At 53.0% G+C, this 13,290-nt stretch overlaps 2 protein-coding genes across 3 annotated transcripts in view; one reads left to right on the forward strand and one right to left on the reverse strand.

Annotated features, from left to right (window-relative positions):
• The window catches only part of CUTC (cutC copper transporter), a 16,549-nt gene extending 3,987 nt beyond the window's left edge, over positions 1-12,562 (reverse strand). Inside the window, exons 1-4 of the mRNA XM_026651031.2 lie at positions 12,463-12,562; positions 7,973-8,044; positions 1,450-1,509; positions 643-852 (exon numbers count right to left, since the gene is read on the reverse strand). Coding sequence (XP_026506816.1) covers positions 643-852; positions 1,450-1,509; positions 7,973-8,044; positions 12,463-12,508 — 388 coding nt within the window. The 5' untranslated portion in view covers positions 12,509-12,562. The remainder of the gene's footprint in view (positions 1-642; positions 853-1,449; positions 1,510-7,972; positions 8,045-12,462) is intronic.
• A 93-nt stretch (positions 12,563-12,655) lies between these two features.
• The window catches only part of LOC112107195 (cytochrome c oxidase assembly protein COX15 homolog), a 13,570-nt gene continuing 12,935 nt past the window's right edge, over positions 12,656-13,290 (forward strand). The window contains exons 1-2 of one of the 2 annotated variants that reach the window (XM_026650979.2): positions 12,752-12,856; positions 12,972-13,147. In XM_026650979.2, coding sequence (XP_026506764.1) covers positions 12,788-12,856; positions 12,972-13,147 — 245 coding nt within the window. In that variant the 5' untranslated portion in view covers positions 12,752-12,787. Of the gene's footprint in view, positions 12,857-12,971; positions 13,148-13,290 lie in introns of both variants that reach the window. The other variant, XM_026650980.1, reaches the window with a different exon arrangement.

Raw genomic sequence — 13,290 nt, forward strand, 5'->3', positions numbered from 1 at the left:
TCCTGGACAGAGCCCTCTCCTCTTGCTGCACCTTTCCAAGGGAGGATCCTTTCCTCCCTCGGCTCAGAAGGGGTTCAGGTCTCCCACAGCCCAGCCGCTCCAGGCAACACCAGCTCTACCCACTTTCTGCATTTTTTCATTTCTCCTTTTTTGCCCTGTTTTTCTCAGGTATTTTGGAAGACAGAAAAATTCAGAGCGAGGTCTGGGCCAGCTGGTATGCAGAAGGCCAAGGCAAGCACTTCTTGGGCATCTTTACCAAGGTTTCTGAGCCAGCTCTGCTCTCACCCACAAGTAGGAAAGGAAGGTATGTGGGGAGTTTGCTAGCCATAAAATACACTGGTCTCTCCTGCATGTACCCTGCATGAGCCTCTCCCTCCCTTACCACCTCATCTCGCCCAAGACTGTGTTTCACGCTGGGAACTCCTGGGGGCAGTCGCGCTGTCTGTCTGCAAAGCGTTCACCCACAGTGCTGTGGGGTAGATGGCAGCATGAAACCAGGAGAGGCTGGAGTGAGGGGCCAGACCCCAGCCAGCTATCACTAGCCAGAGCGACCTACACGGCATCTTCCAGCATCACCAGGTCAGACAGCACCAAGCTGCCACCATCAGTCAGAGTAGAACCCCATAACCGGGGCCTCCTTACCCAGCAGGGCTGTGCAGAGCTCTGTGTCGATGCGCCCATCCTCAGTCAGGGCCCCAAACACCAGCCCATCGGCCCCATGCAGCTTGGCTAGGCGGGTATCAGCCTTCATCACTTCCAACTCCCGGTCGGAGTAGAGGAAATCTCCCCCACGAGGGCGGATCATCACAAACACTGGGACCCGCACACACTGCTTCACCACCTGCAGGAGCCCTGCTGGGACAGACAGAGACAGCTCAGCCTGGGGACAAGCAGGGCAGACACCCACCCTCCCCGCTACAGAGGGCTCCCAGCCCACACTTCTGTCCAGCAGGAGAGCCTCACCTGGGGTTCAGAGATGGGAAGGGACCTTTGATCCCCAGTACCCTGGAGCATGGGAGTTAGGCAGGAATCCCTGAGCCTCCTGTCAGGAGGGCAGAGGAGAATGAAGGAGAGCAGGAGTGAAGAGCTAGGTGGATGGAAGTGTGGTGCTGAAGGGATGGGGATGCAACTTCCACGGCTGGGCCAGCTGAAGAGCTGGGAGGCTCCCTGCCAAATCCAGGACACATGGGGCCTGCTCCCTGCACTGAGGCCCTGGAGGGTAGAGCAGCCACTGAACTCCATGGACACTGGCAAAATTTGGGCACACTGGACAGGAGGCTTCAGAGAATGCACAAATTTGCTCTGATCTCAGAGCAGCCGCAGCCTGAGTCTTCCTGCAGGACTGGCCCTGGTCCCACTGAATGCTGCCCCAGTACGTATTCCATTGGTGCAGTTGCAGGGCAGTAGTCCTGATGTCCCTCTATGAGCAAGATGCCCTGGGGCACTCACCCATACTGGGCGTGGTTCCTCCTTCCATCAGGCCAGCACACAGCTCGATCCGGCCAGCACCTGGGACAAGAGACCGAGTAATAGTCGGTAAGTTAGGGGCACAAACCATCTCTCTGGACTCCTGAGAAGGCCACATGGACCAAGGAGGGGAACTGGGGCTTATGGAAAAGGGCCACTGAGAAACAGAAAATCGGACCTACAGCCTGAAGAGTCAGGACACTAGAACAACAGGCCCCTGCCCTCCCATCAGGGTGATATGCCTGGAGGCCAGAGCATTGTGCCAAAGGGGAGAGTCACCTGCCCCGCTCTCGGCCTCACACCACCTGTGACAGGATTCCCTGGGATGCAGCCTGGGACTGTGGGACCGCTGTGCCCCTCTGACTCTCCCCAGCCTGGGCTGTCTCTCACAATGCCTTGCTAGTGATCAACAGCAAACCCCTCCAGGTGCTGTTATCACTCAGCACAAACGCATGTGGAGCCCCACACCCAGCTGTATTGTATGAATGCTGCCAGAGCCAATCATGAATCACACAGAGAAAGACACCGGCCGAATCCCCCTGCAGCTCCCAGCACTGTGCCTCAGGAATATACCATCTTGCACTGCTCAAGAGAGCAGTGCAAATTTATTAGTTGGTTCACCACTTCATCAATGGAAAGTGGACATACACCAGCCTTTGCAAATCAGCAGATTTGCCACACACTTCAGGCAAACTCACTAGAAAACATAAACAGTTAAATTTATTGACTACAAAAGATAGATTGTAAGTAACTATAAGTGTTAGGCAAAGAGTAAGAGTTAGTTACCAAAAGAAATAAAATCTAAGCAGGCAGTCTACACTCTCAACCCGATTAGACTGGGCAACAACTAGACTAAGCAGTTTTTCTCAACCCACTGGGTATTGCAGTCCTTAATATACAGATTTGTCCCTTAAATCTGGGCCAGTCTCCTCTGTTGGAGTCTTCAGTCTTCTTCTCAGGGTATGTCTACAGTGGCAGAGTTACAGCGCCGCTCAGAGAGCGCTGAATGGAAATCGCTGTTGTGTGTTCACACTGTCAGCTGCCTGCGCAATAGTGTGTTCACACTTGCGGCACTTGCAGCGGTATTCGGAGCGGTGCCCTCTGGGTAGCTATCCCACAGAGCATCTCTTCCTCTTCTGCCGCTAAGAGTTGTGGGAAGGCGGAGGGAGTTGCGGGGCATCCTGCGTCCTGTCCCAATAGGGTGACCGGATGTCCTGATTCTATAGGGACAGTCCTGATTTTTGGGTCTTTTTCTTATATAGGCTCCTATTACCCCCCCACCCCCTGTCCCAAATGTTCACATTTGCTGTCTGGTCACCCTATGTTCCATTGCCCTCTGATGCATTGCTTCGCATCCCAGCAATCCCTGTGCTTCCGTCCGCATTTGGCACCATCTTTCAATGGTTTGTGTACTGCGCGCTCTGCCTCTTCGGTCTGCAGGAATGGATTCCACACTGTTGACCAATATTCTGCTTGCTCTGACTAACACGTCACGAGTGGCAGTGGTGTACAAAGGCAAGAAGAGTGCGACATTGATCTTGCCACGTGTAGTAGCTACAACACGAGATTGCTTGTGGCATTCACGGAGGTGCTGACCACGGTGGAACGCCATTTTTGGGCCCAGGAAACAAGCACTGAGTGGTGGGATCACATTGTTATGCACGTCTGGGATAACAAGTAGTGGCTGCAGAACTTTCGGATGAGGAAAGCACATTCATGGGACTGTGTAATGAGCTCACCCCAGCCCTGCGGTGCAAGGACACGAGAATGAGAGCTACCATGTTGTTGGAGAAGCATGTAGTGATTGCACTGTGGAAGCTGGGTACTCCAGACTGCTACTAATCGGTCGCTAACCAGTTTGGAGTGGGAAAGTCGACCATTGGACTCATGTTGACAGACGTGTGCAGGGCCATTAATCATATCCTGCTCTAGACAATGTGCATAATATTGTGGATGGCTTTGCACAAATGGGCTTCCCTAACTGCAGAGGGGCGATAGATGGCACGCATATTCCAATTCTGGCACCAGACCACCTAGACACTGCGTATATTAATCGGAAGGGGTATTTCTCAATGGTTCTCCAGGCACTTGTGGATCACTGTGGGCATTTCACGGACATTAACACAGGATGGTCCGGAAAGGTGCATGACGCACGCATCTTTCGGAACACTGGCCTGTTCAGGAAGCTGCAAGCAGGGACTTTCTTCCCTGACCAGAAGATCACCGTAGGGGAAGTCGAAATGCCCATTGTGATCCTGGGAGACCCTGCCTACCCCTTAGTGCCGTGGCTTATGTAGCCATACACAGGGCACCTTGACAGCAGCAAGGAGCTGTTCAACAACAGGCTGAGCAAGTGCAGAATGGTTGTTGTGTGTGCTTTTGGCCATTAAAGGCCTGCTGGCGCTGCCTATATGGAAGGCTGGACCTGGCCGATGACAATATTCCTGTGCTTATAGCCGCATGCTGTATGCTCCATAATATTTGTGAAGGGAAGGGTGAAAGCTTTACTCAGGGCTGGACCGCTGAGGCTCAGCGCCTGGAGGCTGAATTTGAACAACCAGAGACCAGGGCTATTAGAGGGGCGCAGTGCGGGGCCATAAGAATCAGGGATGCCTTGAGGCAGCAATTTGAAGGAGAAAGCCATTAATATTTGTTGCTATGCTTTGGAGTGCAGTGCTTGTAATGCTAGGAAGGGATTGTGATTGGTGCAGATGATGCACTACGGTGTAAGAAAATTGCCTGTTGCTTTGCAGGGCTCTGTTTGCTTTCAATTAATGGAATAAAGATTGCTTTCAAACCCAAACAATTCTTTTATTAAAAAACAACAACAGGAGAAGAGAGACAAACAAAAAAACACATCAGCACTGAGGAGGATGGGGGAAGGGAGGGTCCCAGGAGGAGGTGGTGTCCCGGGACGGTTAAAGATTTGTGTATGTCCAGGTATCATATCCAACCTTCTCCTTTGGAGTACAGTGCAGCGGGTACTGTACTTCGGCAGGGCTAAACTGCAGAGGGACGGGTGTTGAGTGCAGTGGGTACTGGGAGTCCACAGGGCTGAACTGTGACAGGGAAGGAGTGGAATGCAGCAGGTACAGACTGGAGCCAGGAGGTTGATAAGAGTATGTTGGCGGTGTCTGGGGGGCACATGGGAAAGAGTTTTGCGACAGCGGCTGCAGGGGAGGGTGGGCGCGGAGCTGCTTGGTTTGCAGTGCTAGTAGCACCTGGAGCGTGTCCACTTGGTGCTCCATAATGTTTAAGAGCTGACCCGTGGCTTCGTTCTGGCGTGCTGCGTTCTCCTTTCGGTCCCTCTTCTTGCTGTCCCTCCACTCCTTCAATTCCTGTTTCTCAGCGGCGGAGTGCATCATGACATCACGCAGAAAGTCCTCTTTAGTTCTTTGTGGCCACTTTCTAATTCTGTGCAGCCGTTCAGCCGGCGATAACAAGAGGGAGGCTGGGCTCCCAAAGTCATATCTGTGAAGCCAAAATGAAACATTTTTCAGAAGCAGTATTGTTTGCAACACACAGACCACTGATTCAGTGATTTAAAACACAGCCACTATTCACATACCTGTCACTAACTGGCTGACCCCAGGCAAGCACACATGAGTCACAAGACCCCCAAAATGGTGAGTAGCCGCAGGGGCAGGGTAAATCACTGTTCCCGGACCCTGCTGTACACTGGGCACGTGGCTCTTGGGGAGAGCCATCACTGTAGGGGGGGGGGCCTTATAATCATTCCTGTCCCCAGATTTTCCACAGGCTGTGATCATTATGGAAGATATCTCGCTGCTGAGGGTGAGCAGGGACTCAAGGGAGGGTCTTCTCCAAGACTGCAGCTTCCGTCCTGGCCATTATGCGGCTCGCCTGTGTGCAGCAATGGTGTCCCCGTCCCGTTCCTCCCCCCTCCCCCCGTCCCGTTCCAGTGATGGCAGAGTGGTACAGGAAATTTACCCTTAATGGGGCAAAAAACAAAGCAGCTCTGCCAAAGAACCTGCGGCAGCTGATTGCCCAGTATCTCCATGAGAGTTTCCTGGAGATCTCTGAGACAGATTCCCGTGAAGTGAGGGAGTCAATCAACACCCTGTTCCGCCGCTCATCGTACATCATACGCTCATCATGGTACATGCATCATACAGACACAAGCCTGCTTTCTGTAACCCTCCTGCCCCCAACAACTCGCTTCAGCAATTCTCAAAATTGAAGCCACTTACCAGGGGCCTCGTCTCCTGTTTGCGCTTCACCAAGCTCCAACAGCTGTGACTGGCTAGGCTCCTCCAGGGTAGAGAAGAGCTCTGGGCTGCATGCATCACTGATCTCTGAGTCGTCTTCTGCCTCTGGGTCCCCCTCCACATCCTTATCCAAGATTTCCTCCTCCTGGTTCGGTCCACTCTCGACTGGCACATGAGCCACCGAAGTATCCACAGTGGTCTTTGCAGTGGAGGTGGGGTCACCACCGAGTATTGCGTCCAGCTCTTTGTAGAACTGGCAGCTCGTGGGCACAGCACCAGAGCGGTGGTTTGCCTCCCGTGTCTTGTGGTAGGCGTTCCACAGCTCCTTCACTTTGACCCTGCACTGCAGTGTGTCCCGGTCATGGCCCCTTTCTGTCATGCATTGTGAAATCTGTCCGTAGGTATCATAATTCCTACGGCTGGAGCGCAGCTGGGACTGGACGGCCTCCTCTCCCCAAATGCTGATAAGGTCCAGCAGCTCAGCATTGCTCCAAGTGGGGATCGCCTGGTGCGTGGAGCAGGCATGGTCACCTGGAAAGATGCGCTGAGACCACTCCATGCGCCACCAAGCAAACAGGAAGGGGACTTTCAAAATTCCCAAGGAATTTACGGGGTGGGGATGACGGTTGGTCACCAGAAGGCAGGGCAGTAGAGTTCAAACCGATGATCAGAGAGGCGAGAACAGGCATTGTGGGACACCTCCCGGAGGCCAATCGCAGTGCTGTAATCGACTAGGGGGTCTACACTGGGACCGTGGTGCTGTACCCCCGGCGCAGAAAGCTGTATGTCTCTCGTCGGGCTGGGTTTCTTACAGCGCTGATACTGTGCAGTTTCTGTGCACTAAATGGCTTGGCAGTGTGTACACCTCGGGAGTTACAATGCAGAAAGCTGCTTTACTGCGCAGAAACTTGCCAGAGTCTTTGTTGCTTGCAGCATAGGTGGGGCCAGGAGAAAAGACGAAACATGGGCCTGCTCTGTTCTGTTCTATACCCTCAGTCCCATGTGCTTGGGGAACACACAAGTCCAGGCATGTCTGAGGGGCGGGCATTGCTGAGTCTCCAGGCAAGGTTGAGCAATTCCCCTGGTGTGGCCTCATGCAAGTGAGTCATTGAACTGTAGCTCCCTTGCTGGACAATGGCTGTTGATGGGTTGTTTGACACCCTGCCCGGGCGTTGGTTACTTTCCTTGCTGTTGTCTCTGGGGAGCTAATATCTGGCTGATACCCCCAACTTACAGCATGTTTTACTGACAACCATACAACACAATTCTCATAACTTCATATGCATTAATGATATACATATATGGATAGAACAATGACTTTCAGCAGATCATAACCTTTCCCGACACCTCACAAGGCCTGCTTTATATGCAAGATCACAATTACATGTAAACGAGGAATATGGGAGTTACAGGGCGCTTCCCCAAGGTACAGAATGTCACACCACCACCTAGCACTGTGCTTGGACCTTGGTCATTGTCTCTTGGAGATCTTGTATCTAAGTATTGGGCCAGCCCTGGTTAGCTTGTGAGGGCTGATGCACACATTGACTGACATGCCTTAGCTGCAGATTTCTAGTAGTAAACATTCATAAATTCTAAGGCTAATCTGACCTTCTGTATCACACAGAAGTTCCCGGAAATAATTCCTGTTTGAACTAGAGCAGAGCTTTAAAAAAAACATCCAGTCTTGATTTTAAAATGGCCAGTGATGGAGAATCCAGTCTGGATTTGTCTAGATCCAGATCCAATCTGGATTTGTTTAGCTTCACCTTCCAGCCATTGGATCGTGTCATACCTTTGTCTGCTAGCTTGAAGGGCCCATTATTAAATATTTGTTTCCCAAGTAGATACCTATAGACTGTGATCAAGTCACCCCTTCACCTTCTCTTTGTTAAGCTAAACAGATTCAGCTTCTTGTGTCTGTCACTATCAGGCAGGTTTTCTAATCCTTTAATCATTCTTGTGTCTATTCTCTGAACCATCTCCAATTTATAAACATCCTTCTTGCGTTGTGGGCACCAGAACTGGACACACTATCCCATGCTCTATGTCCGCTCCATACAGCTATATTAGACTGTGAGCTCCTTGGGGCAGGAACCGTGTCTTTCTCGATGGTCTGTATAATAAAGCTGAGGTCCCTGAGTGCTCAGCTGATAACACTGAGAATCCCTCTTTCAGGAGAAGCCTCGGCACCATACAGGCTGTTGCATTCTACCCCTGCCAGGTTTTATTACACTGAGGACAGGTCAAGTCCCAGCTGTTCCTCTCTTCCTTACCTCCTCTCTCTGCATTCACAGCAGACTCCACGGAGTCAACGCACACTTCCATGAGAAAGCCATCACCCATTCCTAGGAAGGAAACACAGGAGCAGTCAAGGAGGCAGCCCAGTCCAGTCACAGCTTAGGGGTAGGGTTTGGCTCAGGGATTCTCTCAGCTCCAGCCCTGGAAACCAGTCCTCCCCTCTTCAGTCTCCTGCCCCATGTGGGGTTTCCAGTTGGCCCAACCTGATCCCTCTCCTGATCTCCTACTGCGTCCAGTCTCCAGACCCTTCTCACATCCACATTTCCCATCTCGAACATACACTCCTGGTTGGGCTCTGACCACACCTGCCTGCAGCTATTTTTGGTCCTGAATCCCCACTTTGTAATGTCAAAGAACGGCCATACTGGCTCAGACCAATGGTCCATCTAGCCCAGTATCCTGTCTTCTGACCAGGTGCTTCAGAGGGAACAAACAGAACAGGGCAATTATCAAGTGATCTATCCCCTCTCGTCTAGTCCCAGCTTCTGCCAGTTGGAAGTTTAAGGACACCCAGAGCATGGAGTTGTATCCTTGACCATTTTGGCTAATAGCCAGTGATGGACCTATCCTCCATGAATTTATATAATTCTTTTTTGAACCCACTTATTCTTTTGGCCTTCACAATATCCCATAGCAACCAATTCCAAACGTTGACTGTGCATTGTGTGAAGAAATACTTCCTTTTGTTTAAACCTGCTGCCTATTAATTTCATCAGCTGACATCTAGTTCTTGTATTATGTGATGGGGTAAATAACACTTCCCTATTCACCTTCTCCACACCAGTCATGATTTTATAGACTTCTATCATATTCCCCCTTAGTCGTCTCTTTTCTCAGATGAACAGTATCAGTCTTTTTTAATTTCTCCTCGTACAGAAGCTGTTCCATACCCTTAATCATTTTTTCTTGCCTTTCTCTGTACCTTCTTCAATTCTAATATATCCTTTTTGAGATGAGGCGACTAGAACTGCATGTAGTATTCATGGTGTGGGCATAGCATGGATTTATATAGCAACGTGATGATATTTTCTGTTTTATTATCTATCCCTTTTCTAATGGTTGCTAACATTGTTAGCTTTTTTGACTGCTGTTGCACACTGAGTGGATGTTTTCAGAGAATTATCCACAATGACTCCAAGATCTCTTTCTTGAGAGGTAACAGCTAATTTAGACCTCATCATTTTGTATGTATAGGTGGGATTATGTTTTCCAATGTGCATTACTTTGCACTTATCAACACTGAATTTCATCTGCCATTTTGTTTCCCAGTCACCCGGTTTTGAGAGAACCCTTCGTAACTCTTTGCAGTCAGTTTGGACTTAACTATCTGGAGTAGTTTTGTATCATCTGCCAATTTTGTCACCTCACTGTTTACACCTTTTCCAGATCATTTATGAACATGTTGGACAGCACTGGTCCCAGTACAGACGCCTGGGAGAGTATGCTATTTAGCTCTCTCCATTTTGACAACTGACCTAACCTATCCTTTTGTTTCCTATCTTTTAACCAGTTACTGATCCATGAGAGGATCTTCCCTCTTATCCCATGACAGCTTGCTTAAGAGCCTTTGGTGAGGGACCTTGTCAAAGGCTTTCTAAGTACACTATATCCACTGGATCCCCCTTGTCCACATGCTTGTTAACATTCTCAAAGAATTCTAATAGATTGGTGAGACATGATTTCTCTGTGAGTCCTGGGATAAGCGAGCCAAAACTAAAGACCTGCCCCCTTTACTGAGGGGGTGGAACCACAAAGTGCAGGCCACAATTGAATTTGGGGATGACAAGTGCAAAATTAGGAATGGGAGTGTGAGTGACAGTTTGCACATCAGGTTTCCGGATAGGGGCACCAAGCAAAGCACCCCAGACAGTGCCCACTCTTCCTAAAAGGAGTCTAATGGCTGGTCTATACTAGAAAATTAAATCAACCCAGCTAAGTCGCTCAGGGGTGTGAAAAAGCCACACTCCAAGTGACACAGTTAAGCTGACCTAAATCCCCATGTAGACAGCACTAGGTCAATGGAAGACTTCTTCTGTTGACCTAGCTGCCGCCTCTTGGGGAAGTAGATTACCCATGCCGATGGGAGAACCCCTCCTGTAGGGATAGATAATGTCCACATTGAAGCACTGCAGCTGTACTGCTGTAGCATTTCAAGTGCAGAGAAGGCCCAGGAGTCACCGGACATTGCCCAGAGGAACTCTGCTCGGAGATGTGATATGACAAGGGAACGGAAACAGGTCCCACAGTCAGAGAGCACCTGCCATTGAGCTTTCTCCTGGTCTGGTGGCTGGCCACCTTGGCCAGTGCCAGGAGGAGGCTGACGAGGGAGTCTCGCAACTTGGTGGGCTCACGGATGGGGAGTGTGAGAATAAACAAGTGAGGGGAAAAGTGTAGCCAGAACCTCAGTTAACGGTTCTGGAGGAGCTGCAAGAGGGGCTGTAGCCGGACACCCTCGACATAGGTGTGCACCAGGTCTTTGTATCATCTAAAGAGTAAGTGCAGCCCTCCCTACTCCCTCTGAAAAACCCATCCCCCAATTTGTTCTGGCATGAAAGCTACAAAAGCATGGGTCTGGCACCTGACCCCTGTGCTGCATACGCTGCCTATTCCCTTGCTGTCCTGTGAACAAGTCTCCTTTCCTTGCACCTCCTTCAGGCTCCTCTACACAATGCCTCTGGTTCACTTCATTCCATGCACATGTTGCCCAGCTGTCAGGTTCCTTTCTCCCAAGAACATTCCTCAAAACCCTCCCAATGGTGGGTCATGACAGTGCTTAGGAGCTCTAGATACTACTGGTGGCTTTAGTTTCCTTTTGCCTCTTATAGAGCAGTGGCTCCCAGTGGAGGCTGCTGAGCTGGCTCCTCCACATCATTTCCTGTAACTTTTACAAGTAAGGATGGACCTGGGGAGATCTGGATACGTCATTGGAAGAAAGAAGGTGGCCGCAATAGTGTCAATTCAGATATTTCTTGTGGGGCAAATTTTGGTCCCCATCGCTCCCCAGCAAGGACTCCGTTCTGGTCCCTGCTCGTCCTCTCCCAGCCGCAGGGACCCCAGGTCTCCCTCAGCTGCAGAGCCTCCCTTCTCTCTTACCCCAACTGCGCATGAGTTGTCACTAGGAATCAAGTTCTGAGGAGAACGCCCCTGTGCTCCGCTGTACAGAAACAAACTGTGTGTGTGCCAGGCTGGAGCATCATTTGGCCTAACTGCCTCTCTGTCAAACATCAGTGGTGTTGTGACCACACAACTGCTCTGGACCATTCTGGTTGCAGCTGTGCTGGTTAAGTATGGGACCACTGTTTAAAAATGATCAGGCCAAGGCCCCCCTGGCTCTGTGACCTATGGAAGTTTAAGCAAGTGCAAAACTCTTGGGGATGGGGGTGCATTTGTCGCCCCACCTCCTCAGCCGGTGCCACTACAGCAGTATGATGTGACCTGTCACCTTTCCACAGACTACCAGCAGTCTCCCTGTAAGTTACCATAGAAATTTTTTTAAATTCATAGAGGATAGGTCCATCAATGGCTATTAATCAGGAGGGGCAGGGATGGCGTCTCTAGCCTCTGCCAGAAGCTGGGAATGGGCGACAGGGAATGGATCACACGATAATTACCTGTTCTGTTCATTCCCTCAGGGGCACCTGGCACTGGCCACTGTCAGAAGACAGGATACTGGGCTTGACGGACCTTTGGTCTGAGCCAGTCTGGCTGTTCTCATGTTCTTGTTTGGTTATGGGAACTTGGTGGGCCACTTGGAAACTTTGGGGTTATGACACGGGAGAGCAAAAGCACGAGATAGAAAATTAAACAGGTGATTGCTAACACACATTAAACAGAGCGCAGGCCAGCACAGCCCGGTGTGCCCGTGAACCTGACAGCAGCCTGTTGTGAGCTTAGTGACCAGATGTCCCTGTTCCATAGGGACAGTCCCGATATTCAGGGATTTCCAGCTATCGGGGCCGATTACCCCCCCGCGCACACACACACACACACACACACACACACACTCTGTCTCGCCTTTTCACACTTGCGACCGGCCCCCACCCCGTGTGTTCTGCCGCTGGGATCCCAGGGCAGCTCCCAACCCAGGCGCGTTATGTGGCGAGCTCCGGTTCTGTTGCACTCGGGGGGGGGGGGATGTTCCCAGCTGGGGTCTCACGCCCCGTGCCGGGGGCCCCGCCCTGCTTCCCACGGCAGAGCGGGACGCGCGAGGCCCACGTGGGACCCAGCCGCGGGCACCAGGCGCAGCCCCCGCGTCCAGCCCGCGCCTCCTGCCGGCCGCTGGGAGCCGCAGTGACTCCGAAGCGGCGCCACTCGCGTTCACACGCAGCCATGGCCGGCCCCGCCCCCCGCCAGCACCGGCCCATCCGGGGCTCTGGCCGTCACCTCAACTGAGCTCCGCCCCCGGCTCGACCAGCTCATCGCCAGGATTTCCCGTCCGTTTCCGGTACAAGCTCCGCCCGCTCACCCGCATTTCCGGCCCCCGAGCCCCGTTTCCGGTCCCGTCTCTCCATGGCCAATTCACCCTGCGCCCCGCTGGCTCCGGAGCCGACGGAACTGACTCGCCCTGGTCACGTGTCCGGAAGGAAGCCCCGCCCCGAATCATGTGACCCCCCCCCGGTGATCGGGCCCCGCCCCCCCTCGGACTCGCGCTCACCTGTCCTCAGCGCGCGCGAGGCGCGCCCTACTCTCTGTCACGTGCTGGATTGTCATGGCGACGGCTACGTGGGTCCGGAAATGCTGGCTTTGTTACCGGGTCAGATGTCAGGGTACTGTTTCCGGTTGTGCTCGCGATGCTGCGGGCGGCGCTGGGGAGCGCGCGGGTCCTCCTGCTACCTCGGCGGGGGGGCTCAGGGGCCCAGGTAAGGGAGGCGGCGCGGCTGCCCTCCCCCCCCACCCCGGGGCCCCGCGCCCCCACCCCCCGGGCCGCCCGGCTGCGCTCATCCCCGCCCGCACTGACCCCCCCTCTCCCCGCAGCGATGTCTCCGGTGGCGGCAGCCGCAGCAGCGGCGCGCGGGGTCGGAAGCCGCTGCCCGTCCCGGGGCGGTGGCCCCGCCTGTGCCCGGCTCCGCCGCGGAGCGGCTCGTGGGGCGCTGGCTCCTGGTGTGCAGCGGCGCGGTGGCCGGAGCTGTCGTGCTGGGGGGCGTGACCAGGTGAGAGCGGCTGGCGGCACTGCCTGTCCCTGGGCAGAGACCAGTGACCCCGCCCGGCCGGCGCCGCCCCGGGCCCTACACAGGCCCCGCCCGGCCGGCCCCGCCTCGGGCCCTACACAGACCCCGCCCCGGGCCCTACACAG

Source organism: Terrapene carolina, unplaced genomic scaffold, assembly GCF_002925995.2.
Source record: "Terrapene carolina triunguis isolate 2854851 unplaced genomic scaffold, T_m_triunguis-2.0 Scaffold95, whole genome shotgun sequence".
NCBI classification, from domain to species: Eukaryota; Metazoa; Chordata; order Testudines; family Emydidae; genus Terrapene; species Terrapene triunguis.